Below are 24,899 nucleotides of genomic sequence, written 5' to 3'. Positions count from 1 at the left end.
GGGGAACCAAGGGCAACACACGTAACCTAAACATCTGTAACCCCATAATATGCTGAAATAAAAAAAAAAAAAAGAATCTGTACTCATGAAATGGGTCTGGGGAGATGCTTTCAAGCTTGACTTAGAATAACAACAGTAGTTAAAGAACAAGGTTTCTCCATTAGAGTTCATATGTGAACTCATTTATCAGCCGACTCTGACATACCAGCTACCTAATTGATGCTTGGTGCTAACCTTGATAATCATTGGCTCTAGTCTTTTATATTTGCTTTTGTATTTGTGATAAGGTTTTATATTTATAATAATCATAGCTCTCAAATTGAAAAACTTGTATAGTGTCTAATTTTACTAAATATTGGCTTCTTGGTTGACTACTGTCAAGTTTTAATTATTTGGAGTAATATTTGTACTATTTAACTTTGGATAAACGTACATGGAAGATCTTTGTTTTACACTTACTCTTTACTACTTAAACTGTTCTGAACTGAAAAAAGACCCATCTTGATGTTCATTTGTGGAGTGTGATTTCTGGATTGTAATGGCTCTGAGCTCCTTGATTTTCCTGGGTTCCATGTACATTCCAGAGTTCTCCATTTGTCTGCTTAGTGTTGATCCCACAAAACTAATAAAAAAAAATTAAAATGGCTCAAGGAGGAATAGCCAGGCCTTAGTGTAATGTAGAGATAAAAGACAAGGGAGTAAGAACTATTTGCAAAGAGGGAAAAAAATAGGGACTTGCATTTATTGAGATGACTTGAGAGTCAATGGCATTCTTCAGCACAATTTGAACAATTTTAAAATGTGAGAAAAGTTAGTACATTAAAAACACACTTGTGACTTTTTTTTTTTTAACGTTTCCTCTTGGAAGAGAATGAGAGTTTTTTTTTTATTATTCAGACAAAACTATGGATTTAGCTGTCATCTTTTTCTAACTGCCCATTGTCTTGCCGTTTCAGGTAAACCTCTTTGTGCTGCTCTCTGTGGTTTGTGTCCTCCTAAATCTTGCTGGATTTATCCTAGGCTGCCAAGGGGCCCAGTTTGTGTCCAGTGTGCCCAGGTGTGATCTGGTAAGCAGTCCTAAAATGTCACTGTGCATCCAGGCAGAGCCTGGCCTGTCTGGTGTTCCTGGCATGACTAGCAATAGTCAGCACCAGGCAACCGTCCTGCAGCAAAACCTGAAATTGGTAAAAGGAAGTGAAAAAACAAAACAAAGAGCTACCTGCTAATAATTCCACTCAGGTTGTCAATGATTTTTTCCAAATCAGGGCCAGCATAACCCCAGAACCACAGTAATAAAATGCATCGTTAATGATTGGATGGGTTAGGTGTCCACAATCAATCTCTGTCTGCCCTCATCTAAAAAGGAAAAATGGATATTCTCTGAATACAGGTCAACAATCCTTTATCTGAAATCCTTGGAGGCCAGGTGTGTGTCAGAATTTAGAGTTTTTCCAATTTTAGAAGATGAATATGGTACATCTACCATTTACTATGTAGCATACTAGTCGAGTCTGGGACAGCAGGCTGGAATCAAGACTTCCAGTTTTCAGAGCTTTTTGGATTTCAGAATTGTGGAAAAGAGGTTGGGGACCTGTACCATCTCAATTTTAAAAGTAATTTTTATTTTTTTTAAAGTAGAGATGGAGTCCTGCTCTTGCTCAGGCTGGTCTTGAACTCTTGAGCTCAAGTGATCCTCCTGCCTTAGTCTCCCAGAGTGCTAGGATTACAGACGTGAGCCACCATGCCCAGCCTAAAAACATTTTTAATTGTGGTAAAATGCACATAACTTAAAATTTGCCATCTTAACCACTTTTAAGCGTACAGTTCAGTAGTGTTAAGTATATTCACATTGTTGTACAACCGATCTCCAGAACACTTCTCATCTTGCAAAACCGAAACTCTATATACATTAAACAACAACTTTCCATCCTCCCCTCCACCCAGGCCCTGGCAATCACCATTCCACTTTCTGTTTCTTTGAATTTGGCTTCTATAGGTACCTTATACAAGTAGAATCACACAGTATTTATCCTTTTGTGACTGGCTTATTTCATTTGGCACAACATCTTCAAGTTTCATCCATATTGTAACATGTTAGAATTCCCTTTTTATAAGACTGAGTACTATTCCATTGTATGTAAATGACACCTTTTGTTTATCCACTTATCCATTGATGGATATTTAGGTTGGTTTCACTTCTTGGCTGTTATGAATAATGCTGCAATGAACGTGGGTATGCAACTATCTCTTTGAGATACTGGTTTTAATTCTTTTGTGTATATACCCGGAAGTGGGGTTGTTTAATCATGATAATTCTGTTTTTAGTTTTTTGAGGAACTTCCATACTGTTTTCCTTAGTGGCTGCACCAGTTCATATTCCTACCAATAGTGCACAATGGTTCCGATTTCTCCACACTTCACTGACATTGTTATCTTCTTATTTTTTTGATAGTGGCCATCCTAATGGGTATAAGATGATATCTCATTGTGGTTTTGATTTGCATTTCCCTAATGATTAGTGACGTTGAACATCTTTTCATATGCTTGTTAGTCATTTGTATGTCTTCTTGGGAGGAATGTCTATGCAAGTCCTTTGCCCATTTTTAAATCAGGTTATTTTGTTTTTGTTGAATTTTAGGAGTTCTTTATATATTCTGCATGTTAACTCCTTATCAGATAGATGGTTTTCATTAAGTGTATTTTTAATTAAAATTTTTTCCCACCAACAAACCAAATCTGTGATTATTTCTAATGATATAATTTTTAAAATTTGGGCAAGCCATAAATGTATAGGACAGAACTTAAAAATCACTTGAATTGGCCAAGCACAGTGGCTCACGCCTATAATCTCAGTGCTTTGGGAGGTCAAGGTGGGAGCATTGTTTGAGGCCAGGAGTTCAAAGCCAGCCTGGGCAACATAGTGAGACCCCATATCTACAAAACATTTATTTTTAATTAGCTTGGCATGGTGGCATGCACCTGTAGTCCTAGCTACTCAGGAGGCTGAGGCAGGAGGATTGCTTGAGCCCAGGAGTTTGAGGTTGCAGTGAGCTATGATGGTGCCACTGTACTCTAGCCTGGGTGGCAGAGCAAGACCCTGACTCAAAAAAAAAAAAAAAAATCATTTGAATTTCCACTATTCTGGGATAGCACAGTTAACCATTTAGCCATATTTTATGTATCTGTTTATGCATAATAACACACACAATGAGATCATATTGTAATCAACGGGATTATACCATAATTGCTTTTCATTAGAGAAGCTATTGACAAAGTCCTTTGAGGGAAGAGGGGAGGCTCTTCTCTCCGCTTTCCCTTTCCACCCACATCACTCACCCCAAATCCATAATAACAAGCTGATGAAATCTTATTTCATAGTATTTTAATCATATAATCTTATATAAATATGTATGGGATGAAGTTATTTGTGATTTTTTTTTTTAAGAATGGGATGTATTGTATATACTTCCGTGTATTTTGTTTTTCTCACTTAAAGTTGTATCATTTAAAGGTATACTAGATAGACCCTTATTTTCTTGGAATAAGTTAGTTTTCTATTTTGTTCTTATCTCTTGTGGCTTGGATTTTGGCCAGTAGAAACAATGGGGCCATGAATACTATTCTACATATCCTCATGGAGGCTTTTAGTCCTAAGTGGAGTAGGTTCTCAGGACAAGGGATTGTGCTTAGCAGTGTATCTTTTTTCCTGCATGTCTCATTATTTATTTATCACAAATTCAACCATTTTGTGATTTTATCCATTTTTTAAACATCAAGGTAAAAGTTAAGTGAAAGGCACACATCTTAAGAGTGCAGCTCACTGACTTTTGACCAATGTATACACTAATTTTGACAAATGTGTACTCTCAGCTTATACTCCAAGCAAGATCTAAAACAGTTCCATCACCCTAGAAAGTTCTTTGGTGTCCCTTTTCAGGTGGTCTCTGTCATAGGCAACCACTGTTCCTGTTCTTTCAGCATAGATTAGTTTGGCCTGTTCTGGAACTTCATATAGGTGGAGTCGTATGGTATGTACCTTTTTGTGTCTGACTTATTTTGCTCAGTGTAATGTTTTTGAGATTCATCCATGTTTATATATTGTATCAATTGTTTGCTTTTTTATTTTTTTTGCAGAACAGTATTTCATTGTATAAAAATACCACAATTTGTTTTATCCATTTCCCTGTTGATGGACATTTGGATTGTTTCCAGTTTGGGGGTTTTATGAACTAAGCTGCTGTGAATATTTTTGTATAGGTTTTTGGAGGGGCCTGTTTTCATTTCTCTTTAATAAATATTATACCTAAGCATGAAATTTCTGGGCCATGTGGTGCTAAACAGTTTTCCAAAATAGTTGGGAAAATAAGTTTTTTTTAATTAAAAATGAGTGGTCAATTCCTTTATTAATGGGCTTAGACACACATTTCTATTAGTGGCTGTCTACCTCTCCACCAGCAAAAAGTGTTTCTCTTTAATTTTTTGCCAGTCTGATGGGGCAAAAGTGAGAGCTCCTCATTACTTTAATTTGCAGTCTCCCAATGGCTAAAGATTGTGGTGTTATTTTTAAAAAGCTATCCAGAAAATTCTAATGTGCAGCTAGGGTTGAGAACCACAGTGTTGGAAGATGGAGGAAGGAAGACAAGGGTCTGACAGCTTTAGGTAACAGTGTCAAGGTGGAAGGGTGGATGTTTATCATTTAGAATTGGGGAGACTTTTGCAGGTTTGTTTGTGGACAGGTTAGAGAGATTGAAGAGAAGTTAGAGTAAGTCTTTAGAAATATTGGGCAGAGATGGGATTAAGAACAGAGGTGAAAGTTAGATTTGGCAAGGCTCAGGAACAAAGAGAACAAGGAACACACAATGCACATTTGCCTCAAATCATTTTGCATAGAGCCTCAAGGCTTCCTTGTATCCAGTGGGCAAAGTAATTGATATTCATGATCATTTGTATAATGATTAAACTTTCAAATAATCTTGTTTAAAGGGATTAACTTTCACCCATCTGGAGAATTTTGCTATCCAGACTGGCTCACACCAAAGGTTCCAGATACCTGAAGTTTCTGTGTGCTTAGACGTCTAGTGTTATGTGAGTAACATAGCACAGCCGGGTGTGCTCAGCCCACACAGGCTGGTTTCTCGCTGAGCACCTTGTATCAATAATGGACTTGCGTGGGAAGGGAGTCCTTTGTAAGATGACACCTCGTATTATCTGCGGGAAGTAGAGTCCTCAAGTAAGTTGGTGAGGCTTGCACCAAGTACAAGAAATAAAAATCGCACTGCGTGATGTTGAAAAAAGTGACTTTGGTTCCCATTGGGAGGAGTGGAGCTCACGTACACCAACAGAGTCATCTCCACTAGCTGCTTATTTCTTACCAGTAAATAGTGTTGTTAGTATTTTTGTATTTTTATTTTTTTATCGTGCCTGCCACCCCCACAGTCTGTTGTTAGGATTAAAAGAGGAAGTTCTCAGCTCGAGACTTTAAAGGAGAAAGGAGGAATATTAAAGGAGTGATATTCACCTGCTGACTTTAGTCCTGTGTACGGGCTGTTATTAATCATGGGAGAGGGGCAGAGAGAAAGCAAGCCAGTGATCCCCAAGAGGAGAGAAAGTTCCCACCCGCCTAGACCCTGCCTGGAGAAAGAAAGCCTGTCTGAATGGCCGAGGTAGTTTTCCTCTAGAAGGCGAGAGCTAGCGTAGATATTAGCAGCAGGATGTATCTTCAAAGATGTGAGATGAGGGAAGAAGATTCTCATAGAAACAGTCTTGTGTGTGTATCGGGTTATGGGTTTAGGTGTGGGAACACTGCTGAGCCGACAGTCTCCACAGCAAAACCAGGAAAGGATGGAAACCAAGTGGGGATGAATCGATAGACATTATGGAGCCCATGGAGGTGACTCTAGATTCAATTCCTTACACCAGAGAAAGAATTTATGGCAAAGTGTGATATAATAATGCGTCCCTTTCAATGTGGTTTCAGGACAAAGAATGAAAAGTCTTATAGAATCCATGGAGTTCTAGAAAGGGCAGAACTAATCTGTGAGGGAAGAACTTTAGCACAGTGGTTGCCTCTGGGAGGGTGGGGACAGGGACTGATGGAGAAGGAGCATGAGGGAATTTTCTCCAGAGACGGTAATATTCCGTGTGTTGATGAAGGTTTGGGTTACACTGGTGTATACTTTACTCAAAATTTCTCGAATGGTACACTTAAGATTTGTGTATGTAAATTTTTTTTGTGTGTGCTTGTGAATTTTTTTGTGTGTATATAAATTTCACCTCAAAAGAAAGAGAAACTATAACCAAACCAAAAAAAGATATGTAATCCAGTAGTGGAATTTTTTTTCTTAGCTATCTAGGCTAAGAATTGTATTATAAGGACCAAGTTTAAAAACCTTAATTAAATAAGGAAAAAAAGTCTTTTTTTTTCACCATTTAGCAACTAAAACACTGCAGATGTTCAGTCTTTCTTAAAGATTCCTGAAGAATTTTGAAATTAATAAAGTCAAAGCTGCCTGATTAGTTTAACAATTAATGGAAGAGCCTTTCCTTTTAGGCAGAATAGAGTAGCCAACTTCAATAGCTCAAGCAGCAGAGCAAGTAAGACTGAAACTGTGCCCTAAAATTATGGGTCTTATTAACCAAAATCAGGTGTTATCTATATTCACAACCTGACTCAAGGAAAATTTGGAAAAGTGACCAAAGTTTGCAAAGCATCTCACTAAAAGTATATGAAGTTACTCATCAGCGATGTTATCACCTCAAGTAAAACAACAAGAATCTATGGCTATACTGAAAATGTGAACTAAGAGGTCCCTTTAAGCCTACATGGTCTAGGGCTACTGCTCACAGAATATACCATGTGCTTTTTACAGATGTGTGGTAGATTTGACTTCCCTGCCTTCTTGGAGTTAGATGGGGCCATGTGATTTGCTTTGGCAATGAAATTGTGAGCTAAGGTGATGAGTGTCATTTGCAAGAGGAAGCTTCTAGCTAGAGTTGCCAGATTTAATGGGTAAAATTACAGGACTCCCAGTTAAATTTGGATTTCAGATAAACAACTAATAATTTTATAGTATAAACATGCTTCATGCAATGTTTGGGGCATACTTCTACTAAAAAATATATCTGGGTCCCTAAGGGAGTCTGATGAGCAGAGTCCCCTGCTTACCGGATGTGTAGCATATTTAGGAAATAACCTTTGTTGGGTAAGTCACTGAAATTTTGGTTTTGGTTGTTGCCACAGCACACACTAGCCTATGCTGACTGATGGAGGCATTGCCTGCCATGGAACCCTGCCATGTCTCATTCTGTAGGATTGGTGCTCTGTACGGAAGCCAGCATATAGTTTTTTTTAAATAATTAAATTATTGTTCTACCTTTTCCCCTTAAGGTGGATTTAGGTGAAGGCAAGATTTGTTTCTGTTGTGAAGAATTTCAACCAGCCAAATGTACAGACAAAGAAAACGCCTTGAAACTCTTTCCAGTGCAGCCGTGTAGTGCTGTGCATCTGCTACTTAAGGTACCTGCCTAGATTCCCACCCCCGCCAATAACACCCCCTGAGTCCCCAGAGAAGGCAAAGTTACTCGAAATATTCCTATCCGTTACCTCCCTCAAACAATTAAACTGCTGAAAGCAGATATGAGCGATCCCTCATTGTGACCCAGAGGCAGAATGGAGTACAGAAAGAACCACAGATTATGGTGTGTGTTAAATTATGTATGGGCAGTTTTCTTTGTGTTCAGGAACTGTAAGATAGTAAAAAATGGAAAGAAGCCTGACTATATATGTGTATGCACACACACACACACACACACACACACACACACACACACACACACACACACATATATATATATATATATATATATATATACACGCACATATATAGGATGTAGCTTTTAGCAAAACCTTTAAATTGCATGCTCATTTGTCATTGTTCTGATGCTCAAATTTGTTGGTTTCAGTGAATCCTGCGGGCTGGTGAGTGCTACCAGTCTATGACACGTAGACTAAGGAGAGATAGTGACCAGAAAATATAGGTGAAATTTAAGCACTTTATCTCTTGTTTAATAAACAGCAGCTATAATAAGCAAACAAGATTTTAAAAACAAATGAGTCCAGTTGAAGAGAAATACACAATCATCCTTTATCAGGGAATTGGATGTAAATCGTGCCCTGACTCAAAGAACATTAGCCCAGTGAGTGACAAAATCAGCTGGTGAACCCTGAGGTACTGGCTTGTGGAGATTCCACCACCGCCGGCTTTCTTTAGCTCTTGTCTTGGGGTTATTTTTGGTGGGGGGCAGGAATCTCTACGCAAAGAGAGCAGACTATTCAAAGGTGCCAGCCCTGGGTTCTGTGGGATGTAGAAATGGCCTTCTCTCTCTGGCTTCTGCAGTTTTGGTAGCTGAGTCACCCCCAAACTTTCTGAGCCAGACCTGAGCTTGGGGAAAGCCCCACTAAGGAGCCAGGACTGTAGCAACAGCAACTTTTGGAATGGACTTTGCTGCTATTTTGAGACGTGTGTTTAGAGGAGAGAAGTCCTATTTACACTCGGGCTGGCCTGGCCCCTGCAGCGTCCTAGTTGGGTGCTCAGGGCAGCACGGCCAACTGCTCCTGAAATAGAATCAGTGGCCACAAATTAAGCAGTGTGTGTCCTGGTGGGAGGCTGGCAATTGCTGTCCCTGCGGACACCAGCTTCAGAACAGAAATGCGTTGCTCTCCTGGAAGGAACGTTTCCAGATAGTGTTGTGATGCTTGCAAAAAGGAATACTGTAATACCAGGTCTTTCTGGGACAAGAAGCTTCTAAGATAAGTGTTTGGAATTAAGAAGTACACGTTAGTGCATGAATGTCATAATAATAGCCAGCATTTATTCCAGCACTTTCCATGAGCCAAACACCACCTACATTCTTTACATGCATTTTCTCATGAGAATTGTCTTATCGGGATATTATTATTATTATTTGTAACATTTTTTACATTGCATTCTGTTCATCTGTGTTGAAGTACGTAGTGGCGTCATTGTTTCCTTGTTGTAGAAAGTCCTCTTCGCCCTCTGTGCCTTGAACGCCCTGACCACCACCGTCTGCTTGGTGGCTGCCGCCCTGCGCTACCTGCAGATATTTGCAACCAGAAGATCCTGCGTCGTAAGTCTGTGCAGGGTGGCATCGTGACTGCCTTGGCTGAGCCAGCCTGCAGACCCTTTTGCGTAATCCGTTGCTTTTCTCCCCGTGTTTTTGTAAAGAGGGCTGTTGCCTAACTGCGTGCTGTTTAATCAGGATGAATCCCAGATTTCCGTTGAAGAAGTGGAAGAACATGGCCGTATCCCAGACCCGGATGACTTCGTGCCTCCTGTGCCTCCCCCTTCCTACTTTGCCACATTTTACTCGTGCACACCCCGGATGAACCGCAGGTATCGTTCCTACGTTCCCCTGCAGTCTTGGTGAGGTGCTCTGGGTTTTAAAGACTGAACGGTCTCCAGAAATCATCGCATGGGCTCTGACTTTTCTTTGAAATTTAGACATATTGTGTTGTTTTTCAGGGTTTTCTGTTCTCTCTGTCTCTCTCTCTCCCTCCCTTTTTGTCTGATAAACCAGATGAATCCAAAGAAAAGTCAAACTTTGACCTAAAGATATATGTTTTCAATTTCAATTAGCTTTCTAGGGAAAACTGACACCCAGGGAGATAACGGCTGTAATTTGACATGATTGAGAGTCACCGTTGCCCTGGAAACACTCCCAGTTATGCCAAATCGATGTTTCATTATAACACCGTCAGCAGGTCCCTACAATCATGAAATTCTTCCCACCCATTAAAAAAAGATTAATTATTAATTGCATCTCCCTGGTCTGGAAAAAAATAGATGCCATGCTTATTTTCCTTTTCAAATTCTAGCTAAAATTTTGACTTTCCTTAATCTCAAGAATTATTATTTGTATTGTAGAATGAAATGCTGCATGCATTCATCTGATTGTTATCAACTTTAGAATTGAACCTTTCTAAAGAATGACTTCATTTATTCATTCAATGAACATATAATCAATCCTCTGCTGCTTGCTAGTTGCTGTGCTGGGTTATTGAAATTCAAGATGACTTAGACCTGCTTCCTCTTCTACAATTAAGAAACTCATAGTGAAGGTCATTAAAATGAGTGTTGGAAGGATTACAATAGTCCTCAAAAGAGAGACTTTGGATGCACAAGGTCCACCTAACCCAGAGTAGTGAGGTGGGTCAGCCAGCCATGGATGGTTTCCTAGAGGAAGTGACCTTAAGCTGAGTTTAAAGGGTAAGCAAGCCTATGTTCAATTTTCTAAAAGAAAATCTTTGAATTCCATAGAAAAACTAGTGTCTTTAGCTTAATAATTCAGAGGGCCAGAAATTTCTGTTTTTTATTCCTGTAATACACATAGAGACTTGTCAAATACATTTGGTGCTAGGATTGGGGTTTTTGGAAAACCATTTTCCAATGTTCATGGCAGCCGTATGTGACTTTGGCATAAGTCACCAGTGCAAGCTATCACCCAGATGTTGTTGGTGTTCTTTTCATTGGGTTGCCTTCCTAACTTGTCCCTCAGAGACATACCTGAGCCCCACCCCAAACCCTCCCCTGCTCACCTGCCCAGCCAGAGGCAGAGATGACCACTAAGCCAGAGGGGGTATCAACTGGGTGGACAGATGGCTTGGGGCAGGCCTGTGGGACAGCTGAGCCTCTCTGTTGTTCAGGGAGTGGCCTACTGGAATTTCGAAGTTTCGTGGGCCAGCGTGGCTCCCTAGACTTTCAGGAAATGAGCCAAGAACTACAGAGGCTGAAGAGATATAGCAAGAAAGCACATATTCTCCGTGTACCATAGGACACATTTGCTAAAACCTTAGCCCAGTCTCAGGCTGTCTGTAGAGGGCGCATCGGACGATGGTAAAAATGACTGTTATTTCATGATTGGGAAGACAAATGCCCTCTTTGATAAGAAGAATTCCTTGGCTCTCTGAGGTCGTGGACGAGCACTTGGTTGACCTAAGAGGAGGCGACAGACAGATTTAATTTCCTGCAGTGGCAGAAAGGGAAAGTGACTCATGTGGGTTTGGGAGCCGTGCTGTCCAGCTGCGCGTCCTGTAGACTCCGCGACCTTCCTTTGTCCTCTTTCCTTTCTCTTCTCTGCTGCACCATAAAAATGCTTGTCAGTGAGGGTATTTCTACTCTCTGGGCACCTGGGTGCTTGCTTGGATTTGTGCCTTTGAGTTCTAAGACAGCCTCCAGCCAAATCCAGGTTGGAAGAAGATAAGCTTCTCATCAAGGGCTGGGTAACTTCAGAACTTTCCAGGAGGAAGGTGGAAGGAGAGGGTTAAAGCAATGAAAGAAGAGAGAAAGAAGATGCTGCCCAGTCTAAAATATATGCCTGGAGCCCTAGAACATACCATCGATGGGCAAATACCTTTGTTTTCTGAAAGTCTACAAATACCAGAGTGCAGCCTACTTTCCTTTTTAAAATGGCTAAATTTATTCACATTTAGATACATATTCTGTCAAAGATATTTTAAAATCTGGCTAACTTTAATATTTTCATGGTAAAAATCAACTTTATATACACTAGTTGCTTAACCCCAATGGGTCATTTTCTTTCTTGTGAGCAGGCAGGCAAGAATATTCACGAATGTTTTTTTTAATATTTCCACAACCAGTTATGTTAATAGTTTTCACACAATGGAGTCTCCCCATTTCCTGTAAGGTATTACTACCTCTCAGAAGTGGTTTATTTACTTAACTGCTATAAATACAACCACTTCATGCACTGGTATCTCCTTGAGAAAAAGCGTCTCAAGTTACTGTCATAAACAGAAACCCAACTGCAGTCAAGGCTCCTGTCCAGAAATGGGTTAGCTACTTTGTGAATTGCTTTGTAAGTACAGGAAGGGGCTGCGTGCTGCATCTCCACTACGCCAGGGTGTTGCACATTCTTAGAAAGTGGCTTGAGCCAGAAATCAAGAAAGACAGTCTCCCACCTACTCCATGAATGTGGCTCTGGTTTTGACTCTGGGAATGTTGCCTGTTAAAGAAAACCGAAGACTGAGGGGGTGGGAGCCAGGTTGTTGTGGGCATTTCTTAAAGTAGAGGACACTTTCCTGTCCTGAAGAATTTGAAAACTACATTGGGAGGTGCCTGGGGTTGAGGGGAGGTGCCTTTCTCCCCGCTCCACAGGCAGCAACCCAGAAACAGGAGCAGCTCTCTAGCAGACAGAGGAGGATCATTCTTTGGTCAAAGGCATATTTGTTGCAGCATTCCCCTGGGATAAGTTTTTAAGGTCTATTTGTAGCATTAAAGCAGAACGTGTTTCGCATGATCTGTTTGAATTTCCTCTCAGCTTCTGTGCTCATCGGCATGCGCCAGGGAAGGTTTTCTGGAGACTTTAGGATGAACTTGAAAAAGCCCAGGCTCCGGAGTCTCTGCAAAGAAGGGTGCCCCTGGGTGGGTGTCTTACTGTTTCTGAGCCTCAGTTTCCTCATTCACCTGCATCACCACATGGCTGCTGGGAGGATTGTTATGAGATAATGGACATGAGAAGTTTTCTAAAAATAAAAGCTTAGACTGTGCTCTCCCATTGTTAGTTGCACAGTCTAAAGTGCTCTTGGTATGTGTCCTACTCCTAAGAAACACTTAGTTCTCAGTCTTGCCTCTACCTTATCAGGCAGCAGTTTTCTAAAGACCCTCATTCTTAATAAAAATTTGATCAACTTTCCCAAATAGAACAGGGTTTTAATTTCGGCCACCATGATCCATTTCCTTTAGCGGTGGTGCTCAGTCCTGGCTATGCATTAGAATCCCCCAGGAGCACTGAAAACAGACAGATTCCTGGACCCCACCACAGGCAATTAGAGCAGAATTTCTAAAGGTGAGGCCTGGGCCAGCCAGAGTTTTAGAACTTCCCAAGGTGATTCTACTCTGTAGCTAGGGCTGTGAGTCATAAGAAATCAGGGGAAAAAAATAAAACCCAAAACCAACCTGCCAGTCTATAGCAGACCTGTTTGCCTCATGGACCCTTATTTACCCAAATGAGGTAAAATAAGAAGTTGCTTCATAGGAAAGAAACTTTCCTTTTATGTCAACTCTAGCAGCATCTTCCATCAAAATGGGGCTTTTATGGTCATTATAGTAATCGCCATAGAAGCTGTTTATTGTGTGATGAACTTGGATATAGTAAGCTCTTTCTTCCCCCCAGTTGTTTTTCTGGGAGAAATTTTGCAGTATTTTAGGATCTAAAGTGGAGCCTGTTCCTCTGACATCTTGGTCTTCAGTGAGCCCTCCCCTCTGTGAGCACATGGGCCACCGCTGCATTGGGAATGTGGAACGGAGACCATCAGAGTCACAGACACACAGGCAAACAAAGCTGAGGGTATTAACTGTCTAGGCAGGGGACACAGCAGAGAAGAAATACACGTGTCAGTGGTTGAGAAGGAAAAGTCAAGGGTTTGTAAGATGGCTAGAAAGATGCTAGAAAGATGGCTCATGGGGCTTATATTAATTAAGGATTGAAGACTGGCCCTCCGGAGAGGACAGAAGGAGTCCATAGGTCTCGTTGACTAAAACAAATTGTACTGTTCCTTGGCCGGAAAGAATCTTCATCCAGTTGGATCCAGGAAGGGTCTGGCTTCTCAGAGTCCCTCAGCATTTATAATTCTTACACTGCTTTGGTTAGATAGGAGGGCTGGAGTGGTTGGAGCTCCTTGGCTAGTCCTGTTCTAAGGGGAGAATATTTTTTCCGTGATGACTTTGCCAGGACCCCTCCCTGCCCCCCGACAGAGGGACCCTTTGTGCTGGTGCCTCTCTTCAGCCTGGACGCATGACATGTCACGTGCTGAGCCTGAAAACATCTCCACTTTGGGTGTCAGCATGTAACCTTCTTTCTCTCTTCCCTTTCAGGTCAAGCAGGCAATGAGTCTAGTTTACAAATATAAAGGCAAAAGCAGGAGAGCTTTCTCATCTTTTCATTTAGGCTGCAGAAGTCTCATTCTCCTAGATCCCAGAATTCTAGAAGTTTTGTTGTTAGGAAGAAAGAATATCACACCTTTTTCTACTTTTTTCTTCCACCAATCACATTTTATAAATGAGCACAAGGAATAAAATGAAACAACTGTAAGATCAGAGAACACCTCTCCCCCAAAAGCGGTCCCCTGCGTGTAGCTGGCCCCAGAATATGTCTTTTCATCCATTGCTTTTAGGGCTTTTATTCTCTTTTGTATTTCAAGAGCAGATCAACTTTTGCTGTAATTTATTTTTTTCATTCTCTCATACTCCATAGCCTGCATACAGGCTTTCTGGCTTTTTACTATGTATTTTATAATTATTTTAAAATTTAGTTTCTTCATTATCTAGATTCTCTTTTGTAGAATTTTCTATGAACATTGGCCAGAAATCTTGTGGGGGATTATGTTTTCGTTTTTTATTTTGCTACTGAGGGTCTCTTATCCACAGGGCAAAACAAAATCAAACAAACAAACAAACCGGTTATCTAAGAAGCACTTAAAAGGAAAACACATCTAACTTTATTTGGGTGAGGGAAGGCAGTTGGGAAAGAAAGTCTGTAATTTAGTAACCATATGGGGTTATAACACTTTCATTGGTAAATATAGCCAATGTAAATATTTAATAATGAAAGAATTTTTCAGTCCTAAACTATCTCCACTTAAAGGAGGGGAGGTGAAAAGTAAGAAGAGAGGAGAATAAGAAAGAACACAGTGGACATAGTGAAAGCCAACAGGATTGGGGAAGGTAAAGAAATTCAGCAGCGAAATCAAGTCGAGAACAGCAGCCACCATTTTAATTAAGTTAGCAGGACACGGAGTAGATTTGTCTTCTGAAGTTCAGCTTCTGTACATCCACATTGTTTGTTTCAGTGAAATGTGAGAACCTTTAAACCTGTCTTGTGTACTCTGAAATCTTGAGTTTGCTATAGCTTTGTTGTTGGTGGTGGTGGTGCTGTTCATATTACGAATCAATGCAAATCATTTTGCCAACTTGGCTGAGTTTACTATATCAAGGTTAGGAGAAAACAGAAAGTGAACCTTCCTTTCTTCTTCCCCCTGGCATTACCCTTAATATAGCCCGGTTTTAAAAAATCTGTCAAGTCCCCAGCACCTCGCACAGTGCCTGGCGTGGAGCAAGTTTTCAATCAGTGTGTGTTGCATGGCCGGCTTTAGGAAAGGTCACTCCGACTGCTTGCTGCTTTGTCTCTGAGCTAGGATACTGCTCACTTTCTGTTGTAAATTAATTCATCCTTTCAAATATTCTCTTAAAAAAATACAGATTGAGTATCCATTATCCGAAATGCTTGGGACCAGAAGTGTTTCGGATTTCAGATTTTTTCAGATTTTGGAATATTTGCATAGACATCATGCACTGTCTTGGGGAGGGGACACAAGTCCAAATAAGAACTTCATTGATATTGTATGTACATCTTATACACACAGCCTAAAGGTAATTTTATGTATTATTTTAAATAATTTTGTGCATGAAACTCCTGTCAGGTAAGGTCAGGTGCGGAATGCTCTACTTTTGGCATCATATTGGCATTCAAAAAGTTTTGGATTTTGGAGGATTTTAGATTTCGGATTTTTCAGATTAGGGATGCTCAGCCTGTAGTGAGTTTCTGTCATGAATCGGACATTAGGGAAACTCAGGTAAGAACTTTTGTCATGTACTAATGTAAGAAATAGTTGAGTTTTTCTGAGTCCTTAGTTGTTTTTAAAATTGAGGCAAAATTCATTTAACATGAAATTAACCACTTTAAAGTGTACAGTTCAGTGGTATTTCGTACATTCACAAAGTTGCGCAACCATCACCTTTATCTAGTTCCAAAGCATTTTCATCACTTCCAAGGAGATCCCGTACCCATTCAATAGTCACTCCCTGTCCCCTTCTCCCCATGCCCCCGGGCGACCACTAGTCTGCTCTCTGTCTCTATGGATTCGTATTTGCCTTTTGACGGGTAGGTTTCAAAGGAATGGTGGGGTTGCGTTTTACACGCTGTCAACTTGCCTAAGGAACTCTGGGCACTCTGTCAGAGAGCAGCTGATGTTATTCTCCTCCCCTGGCCTGGGAGGACGTGGTGCGGAGGGTGAGTGGTTTCCCCCTCAGTCTGGCACAGGCCAGTGTCTGGGAGCCACTGCAGTCGTCCGGCCAGTCTGTAGAATATGCTCCCTGATGTCAAGGTGCTTTTCCTAGGACGGTTGGTCCTGATGTCATTCCACTGCCACATATCTACGGAGCGCGCATCAAAGGCGTGGAAGTGTTCTGTCCTCTGGACCCCCCGCCGCCGTACGAAGCCGTGGTGAGCCAGACGCACCGGGAGCAGGTATGGTGACTGCAAGTAGGAAGCACAGCACTCCTCCCAGAGAACAGCGGGGACACTGTGTCCCGCCCGTCTTTTTAGGGAGTTCGCTGGGGTCTGAGGAGGGGTGAGTTGAATATCAAGAAAATAACCCTCTTTTTTCCTGTGATGCAGGGATCTTCATTCCAAATGCCAGAAGGGTCAGAAGCTGCTGCGAGCCCACTGGAACCAGTCTGCACACAAGCGACTCAAGGTAATAGATATGTTATTGCTGCCCAAAGTCATGGTTTGGTTGATTAAAACATGACGAAGTAATGATCTGTCTGGTGTTTTGTTGGAGGTAAGATATTCTTAGAGCAAATCATTCAAGCTACATCCTCTTTTTCAGGTGCAAAAACACTGTCAAATCTTAGGGCTTATCAGTGGGAGATAATATGTGAACAGACAAAAAAAGATATCCTTACCATCTTTTATGAATAACCAGACTGTTCTCAGAAACCCATGAAATAGATTACAGAGTTTAATTTGGCATTCCTGTGTTTTCCGAGCTATGATTTTCTTTCTCCTGTTAAAATTAGATGGACTTTTTTGCAGAGAAAAAAGAGTTTCATTTACTGCAGTGTGGTTTGCTGTAAGATTGTGCTGCATCATTTATAACCTGGGGCCCGGTTCATGCTGCCTGAGCATCGGGTGAATTCTGATTTTCAGTCCCACGTGAAATACTAGAGTCAGTTTACATTTATCCTTGCAATTTAAGGGAACATGGTTATGGCTTTCTCTCTTTGGGAAGGTTTTAAATGGCTCAGAGAATTGTCCACCAGAACAGAATCGCAAATGGTAATAAATAATGGATCCATCAGCAATTTTAGATGGAGGAGATTTTTCAGCAGTACCATTTGGAATGGCTTTCCATTCTGTTCACATTCCATCTTAAGTAGAATTATGAGGCAGCGTTCTGTTCTTCTAAATATGTTTGTAATTTTTCCATTTTTAAAGACAGTTTCCCAGACCACAACTCGGGCTCACAAATGATGATTTTATTTTCCTGAGCATAAGTCATTCAATTCCAGAGTGATTTTACTGATCTGTTTAGCCCGGCATGCACTCTGGGTTGCGCGGATAAGTCCTCTGCCAGCATCTGGTCTGCAGTTCGCAAAGCTGCCCCCTCACCTGGGCAGGTATTACCTTCAGCAGAACCAAGCTCATCCTGAATGATCAGAAACTCTGAAATGCCTGGGAGTTTTCCCGTATGGCACCAAGATGCTTCAGTGGATAAGATTGGAAGCACCTTTAGAAAAAACTGACATTTTGGCATGGCTTATTTTGCTCTAGCATTTAAATTTTTTTATTTATTTGTTCTAGGTGTGGAGGGCTGGTTTGGAGAGGCAAATTTTCCCACAGCGCTGGGAAATGAAAACTTACTGGGCCTGCAGCCTAAATAAATGTTATTAACTCTAGTACCCATGCCCCGGCAGGTTTGGGCTCACAGGTGTTTCCTGCCCTACATTTTGAAGACTGCAGCTGGTGAAATAATTTATGTTTCTCTTCTTTTTTTAAAAAAAAAAATCAGGTGGGGACATTCCTAACACACCTGGAGAAGAAAGCACATCCATTTCAACGCCCAGCTCAACGCTGGTGCAGCCGGTGAGAAGCCGGAGAGCCCTCCCGGCCCTGAGGACAAGATCAAAGAGCGACCCTGTGCTCCATCATTCCGAGGACAGAGGTGATGTTATTCCCCGAGCTCTTCGCAGAGCACTGTGCTTATTTGCCTAAAGGTGCCAGGTGAAAGCAGGTGGCTCCGGCAAGCCCAAGGCTCTGCAGTTTAAGTGGTAACTTGATGGAGGTTAAGAGGTCTTCAGAAAGTAAAATATTCTACATGCACACTGGGAATATACATCTACCACATCTTTTAAGGATGGTAGGGTTTTTGTTTTTTTTTTTAAGTCATCATCCAAAGCACTTGGTTCCCATGATATACCATGCTAGGTGCTACATAAGGACCATTATGCACACCTAGTTCTGATGCCTAGATGTTACAGTCAGGTGGGAATATACATTCTCCCTAAGGAAAACGTCAAAGGTGGGTAATTTTTTTACTCCATCTTCTATAATTTAATGTTTTATTGTCTTTTTACTGTGTATGAGTAGGTGAATTATTGAAATCTGACCTTGTTTTAAGAACTTTAGATAGAGTGAAACGCACAGGTTCATACCCGTCACCTCTCTCCCTCTCTGTGATGAGTTTGTGTAAAGATGTTATTTGAATAATTAAAAATGTAAGCATTTTAAAATAACAACATGGAGACCTTTTTCTCAATCTATGACTGCCTGAACATCTCCAAATATCTCTTCATTGTAGAAAATTGTAAAAAGTAAAAGAAATAGAGGAAGAAAATGAAAACCTTCTGTAATTCCACCAGCACGGGCTTCCTTTTGTGAACTAGTCTAAGAATTGGCCTCTGTTCTTCTAAAACTTTATGCAGATAAGACTTTGACAGTCCTCCCACCCTGCTCTCTCTCAGGTCCTGTCCTGAGCCTTTCCAGTCTCTGTTCTGCCCCTCTCACAGCCTGTGTTATCTGCCACAGCTCTGGACTGACCGTGTGCGAGCCAGAGAGAACGCTCCTCTTGTCTCTGCAGCGGCTTCTCAGTGGGGAGGAAGTCCTACTGCCTGGGACTGAGTGCGTCTCCACAACCCCAGCGGCCAGGCAGCCTGGCCTCTGAGTCCCAAGGCCCGCCTTCCCTGAGGGCCTCCTACACCCCACCTGGCAAGAGGAGGACTCCAGCCTCGATGGGAACTTGGCTGCCACACAGCTTAGGGAAATCTTTCTGGAAGCCCTTCTCATTCTGCAGCCCCACAGGGCCAAGCACATGTGTTTACCTGTTGGAGCCCTCCACTGAGGAAGGTACCAGGCTGCCTTCGTGTGGACGAGTGTAGACCCTGACTCTGTCCTCACACATGAGTGTCTTCAGCGAGTATTTCTGGAAGACTCTTGTTCTCTGTGACATGCACATGACAGCCTGGAAAGACAGCCTCTCACCCCGTGGTTTAAAGCTCCCATGCCTGCCTTTCTCCAGAGGAAAAGGAGTGCTCCCCTTCCTCCACCTTTTCTCCCACCCCTGCTTCCTGTCTTCCTTGACTATCTAAATTCCTGCTTAGCAGGCCTTCGCAGACTGACGTCACCAATGTTGTGTACACTGGAGGCTGCTGGCTGACCGGCTCATGGACGCATAGAGACCAGACATGGGTTTCACTTCCCCACGTCACAGCGCAGTGGCCTTCTGCTGGTCATTACACCCTTGCTGATATAGGTAGCTGTGGAAATTAGAGCCTGCGGTGGATTTCTCAGGCCCTGTGTTGACGTCCAGAATGATGTGTACTTTTTCTGCACCTAAATTTCTCTTTCTGTAATAGTCAGCCATAGATCTACCTCCTAGCCATGGTGTGAGCGTCAGTAATGTAAGTCAGTACAGTGCCCGTGAGGATGTTTAGGACGAAGGTACGGTCAAAGTGAACAGAGCTTTACTCGCATCCCTCAAATCTTGTCTCTCTTCAGCCCCTTCCTCTCTATGTGACTCCTTCGTCCTCCCCCCTTGGAACATTCTCTCATTGGTCAGCCATGTGTGTTCTGCTCTGCCCATCCGTCCCCATTATTTGCCATACCCCATGAGACTTGCTCCATTTCGTTTGCATTCTGGGATTCTGTTCTCTATCATATGTCTTTACCTTGGGGGTTGTGTTTTATGTGACACACTGAAATGTTTGGGGCCATATCCTGTTGGAACTGCACTTCAGGGAATTAGCTTGTGCCATAGTTGTTTCTATTCCCCCTTCCTCCTGCAAGATGAAGAGCAAGATGTGCATGGCTATCGGCATCTGTCAGACATTTTCCATGCTGACTTTTGTGGTCTGTGCTATTTCAGGTACAGGTGTGTGTTCAGAGGAGCTTGACCAGTGGGAACGTGTTTTTGTCTCTGTCCACAGCTGCCCCGGTGCTCAGCTGTGAAGCTGCGACTCAGACTGAAAGGAGACTGGATCTGGCTGCGGTGACTTTGAGGAGAGGCTTGAGATCGAGAGCTTCACGATGCAGGCCACGGTCGCTAATAGATTACAAATCTTACATAGACACCAAGCTGCTAGTGGCGAGGTTCCTGGAGCAGTCTTCATGCAGTATGACCCCAGACATCCATGAACTTGTAGAAAACATTAAATCTGTTTTGAAGTCTGATGAGGAGCACATGGAGGAAGCCATCACCAGTGCCAGTTTCCTGGAACAGGTAGTTTCATTATCAATATCGGACATGAAACAAGTAACTCGTTTCCATAGCAGCTTAAGTGGCTTCTCTGATTTCCTGTCCAAGGCGGAATAAGTTCATGGTCACAGTCTCAAGGGAAGTGGGGTTAGGGGGTCAGGGGAGGGGAAGAGAGGAAGCAGAGAGCTTTCCTTTCAGGCGTGGAACTTTTCCACAGTGTTCTCGGCTCAAGGGAAGAGAGCCCAGTTTTTCCAGGATGTGGAAGCACGCCTGGAAAAAAGAAAAGGGAGCAGCCAGGGAACAAAAGCAAAGGGTACGGGCAGTGTGGAGCACATTCAACATTTCATTTCTAAACTGAAGGTTTCCCGTGATAGGGCGTGTTTCCTCAGCCCTCTGAAATGATGACATAGGTGAGTTGCCATATTGACAAGATTCTGGGAGCCGCTCACACGCCCACAAAATGTTTGGCAAGATAAATAAGCCAATAGGACTTAAAAGAATAAATACCTTTTTTCCCCCATAGATTAAAAGGTACAAGGCAATCCCCTAAACTGAAGCCACCCAGAGTGAAGATAAACTTGGTCGTGAGCATCATCCGGTCGGGGCTCAGGTTTCTCATCCTTAAGGTGCAGGATTGGACTTTAAGGTGGAGGGTTGTACCTTTATCTCTAATGAATGGAATTTCCTTCTGCTAAGAACCTTCTCTCCCTCTCTTTTAAAATCATTACCTTTTAGGTGTTGACGTCTTTGCTGTGGGGGCTGGATATCTTAGACGTCACTGCACAACAGCACACGGATGTCACGTGGCTCTGTGTCTTTGTGCATTTAGTGCCCAACAAATACATCTTAAGTTGAATCGGGCTGATTCTCAGGGTAATGCCCAGCTGCAAGATCCTAGGTAAATTTTCAGGTCAGCTTGAAAAAATACCCTTCTCACTTTCCTTTCTGTTCCCTCTTTCCACGTGCTGGCTTCCTCGTACAGAAGCCAGAAGCCAAATTCTCTCCCAGTCTCTTGGGGTTTCCAGGGAGAAGAGTGATCTGATGACTTGCATGAAGGGGTTCATGAGCCAGAGACCCTCTTGTGATCTGCTCACTGAAAGAATAGTCGGCCAGGGATTCTGGGTCAGGCTCCCATTACTGGCCTGTGTAGGGGAAACATCCTACACCCTGCTTCCCTCACCTGCTAATTCCCTGCCATCTTCTCTCTGTCCGGCCCCAGTAGCCCAATAAATGGGAGCTACTTCTCACAAGCTGCCAAGCTCTGATGAGGTAAGAGCTGGAACATTCACCCAGCAGTTGGTCTGGGCCTTCTGCAAAGTCATTATTCCTGGGAGATGGCTCTGGAGAAAAAGAACAAGTACTTACTATTGAACAGATGCTATCATTACTAGTGTTTGCTAGATCCTTGTACCCCAGACCGATTAAAAGTTCACATTCTCAGATTGTTGCGATAGATTGTGGGCCATCTACTGGGGCCTTCCAGGACAGGCTCCCAGAGGTGAGGTTTCATAATGCCACGCCCCTCCCTAGACAGAAGGAGGCAAGGACAACAGAAGGGTGACTCTACCCAGCTTTGCACAATTTTCACTCTCTTTAGTATCACTAGAATGAATTTTTAGATCCATTTTCATTTTCGTCAATATCAAAACAACTCATCCTAACTTACCGCGTAACGCAGTCAACACCTATGAATGTTGGAATTTTCTCCTTAGGAGACAAAGACAGGCCTTATAGACAAATATATTTAGTAGACTGTTAACGAAATTTAATATCCCATCTTTTAGGGAATAACCTTTTAATAACCTTAAAAGCTCAAAAAGTCATCCAAATGATTGTTCTGTGACACTAGGTGGTAATAAAGCGCCTGAGTTTTTTCCGAGGTGCTAACAGTATCATAGGTCATGTAGACATGGCTGTGCAGTTTTTAAAAATTGTATTAACTGGACAGTTCTCTCCTCTTCAATCCCAGTTAGATAAAAAATTTCCCATAGTTTTGCTATTTTTACAGAGTAAGTGATATTATATGTTTAAAGTTACATATGCAACACACTGCAAAATAGATCTAGCAATAGATGATTCTTAAAGAGTTTTGACAAATAAATTGGCCTAGTCATGTTGTTCATTGAAAGGTTATCAGATCCATTAGACACATCATCGATTTTGGTTGGCATTTTATAGACACATGGCCTGGTCACAGTCCCAGACCAGTGGTTCTCAAACTTTCAAAGGCATTGGTCTCACTTGGGTTTTTGTTAAAAACACAGATGCCCAAGCCCCTCTCCAGACCAACTGTCAGAACCGCTATGGTGACAGCTGGGAATCCATGTTTCTGACAAGCCCCCGACCCCCACCCCACCCCAGTAATGTTCAGACTCCAACGAGAATCACTGGCATAGACCTCAGGGAAATTGGAGGGAAGTGATGAAAAGAACGTTGTTAAATATAAAGCGAGAAATTTCAGCCGACAAATCACTTAAGTGTAGTCTACAGGTCTGCCATTGAAACGGTAGAACATAGAACTTTGGAAAAGAGGCAGTATATTCAAAGCACCTTTGAATGCCAAGTGGAAAAACGCCCTTTTTACTTTTCCAAAGCAAATTCACACAAAGACACGTGGATAGACGTAAGAGGCAGGTCGAAGGGCCATATCCGGTGAAGCTGACTTAACTTCTCCCCACCCCGCTTATTCTCCCAAAGATCATGGCCCCGTTGCAGCCCGGCACTTCCCGGGTCCACGCGCTGCCCTCACGGAGACGGCCTGGCCTGCTGCACCTTCGGAGCTGCGGCGACCTGAGCACCTTCGCCCCGGCGGGGAGGCCACAGGCCCAGAGGAGGCCCCGGCGAGCGGAGGCTGAGCGGCCACACAGCCTCATCGGGGTCATCCGAGAGACCGTCCTGTGAGGCCTGGAAGGCGGACGGAAGGCCACTCCTGGGGGAGGATCCCCCTCCTCCCTGCACCGTTTCCGGGCTGGGAGTTTGGGGCCTCCCTCTGAGAACTCCTCAGAAAGAGGGGCATTCTGGGGGGCATTTGTTTCCACTCTTTGACTCCTCTTTTTGCTGACCAAGAGCATTCGAGGGCGAATGTGTGGGGTCTTCCAGGCCCACTGGGTTTTGATGCACCGAGTCTGAGGTTGTGGAGGCAGCGGCCGGGCCTTGCGGCGTTCTCGATGGTCACTGCCCAGATGTGGGCAGAAACTGGGCGAATGGTTCTTAGCCCACCTCACCCCTCGTCTCTCTTTGTTGCTAATTCTTTCCCTCTTGGAAGGACAGACTGCTGGGCTGCTATTTATAGCTGCCCACAGCCTTTCCCTGCTCAGCAAATTGGCAGGAAATGGGGTGATTAACCCCGATGTGTCCACAGTCCTCAAGCCTCATTTCAGGTCACCCTCAAAGCATACTCTCTTTAGGAAAAACAGGAAATTTTTAAGTGACAAATTTTAATGAAAGACATTTAGGGAGAGAATTGTTGTTGATTCCAGTTACTCATGCTTGCAAAACTAGAGATGCCTAAGGCGGAACTGAGAATAAAAATGTTTACTTTGGACCTCTGGGCTCAGTGTGCAATGTTTGTTTATGCTCAGGTGGCCAGGCCTTACCGTACGGAGGGTTGGGAACTTGGAGCCATGGTGGCCGGTTTTGCTGGGCAGGCCACCAAACCGGTTTAATGTCCAGAGCCCCTGACCCCATGGATAGCAACGTGCCCTTCGTTCATTCAGGCAAGCGCTTGGCTGAGTGGCTTCAGGGAGCTGCATTCTAGCGGGGCCATGAACAATAAATCAATCAAGTAATTCCAGATTGGGAATCCAGATTATTACTAAGAGAAAAGGGGGTGGTTGGGGGGCTTCTTTGAGGAAGTGACATTTGAGCCAGTATGTGACTTGTAGAGGCTTAAAGCACCAGAGGCCACTGTGACCCCAACTCAGGGGAGAGTGGGCAGGAGGCTGCATTTCATGCTAACGATGAGATACCATGGAGGGGTTCTCAACAGAAGAGTGACAGATTTAATTACATTTTCATAACTCAGCACGCAGCATGGAGAATAGTTTAGGCCAGACATGAGCGGAAGTGAGGAGCTGAGTGAGGAGGCTGCACGCTAAGTGGAATGCTGGTTCTTGCTGGGCACGACCTGTGCACCCGCTGCCGTGTGAAGGCTTTGCTCACACCCTCATTCCGTGCTCTCAGCAGCCTAGGAGGTGGGAGCTGTTATTGTCCCATTTTACAGATGTGGAAAATGAGGTTCAGTACCTTGCCCAAGGCCCCTCGGAAGCTAAGGAGTAGAGCTGACATTCACACGCAAGCAGTCCAACTCCAGAAACCACTCCATCCC

The 24,899-nt window shown here is 43.0% G+C and overlaps 1 protein-coding gene across 1 annotated transcript in view; it reads left to right on the top strand.

Moving 5' to 3' along the window:
• The window catches only part of FAM189A2 (family with sequence similarity 189, member A2), a 67,040-nt gene extending 43,493 nt beyond the window's left edge, over positions 1-23,547 (top strand). The window contains exons 3-11 of the mRNA XM_012641601.1: positions 957-1,067; positions 7,388-7,516; positions 9,040-9,147; positions 9,280-9,413; positions 16,215-16,344; positions 16,495-16,573; positions 17,891-18,043; positions 20,304-20,596; positions 23,270-23,547. Of these exons, the coding sequence (XP_012497055.1) occupies positions 957-1,067; positions 7,388-7,516; positions 9,040-9,147; positions 9,280-9,413; positions 16,215-16,344; positions 16,495-16,573; positions 17,891-18,043; positions 20,304-20,596; positions 23,270-23,473 (1,341 nt within the window). The 3' untranslated portion in view covers positions 23,474-23,547. The remainder of the gene's footprint in view (positions 1-956; positions 1,068-7,387; positions 7,517-9,039; positions 9,148-9,279; positions 9,414-16,214; positions 16,345-16,494; positions 16,574-17,890; positions 18,044-20,303; positions 20,597-23,269) is intronic.
• Positions 23,548-24,899: the final 1,352 nt, after the last annotated feature.

The sequence above is a fragment of the Propithecus coquereli genome, unplaced genomic scaffold, assembly GCF_000956105.1.
Source record: "Propithecus coquereli isolate 6110/MARCELLA unplaced genomic scaffold, Pcoq_1.0 Scaffold166, whole genome shotgun sequence".
Taxonomy (NCBI): Eukaryota; Metazoa; Chordata; class Mammalia; order Primates; family Indriidae; genus Propithecus; species Propithecus coquereli.
The sequence above is the reverse complement of the archived record's forward strand: the minus strand, read 5'-3'. Positions and strand labels throughout refer to the sequence as shown.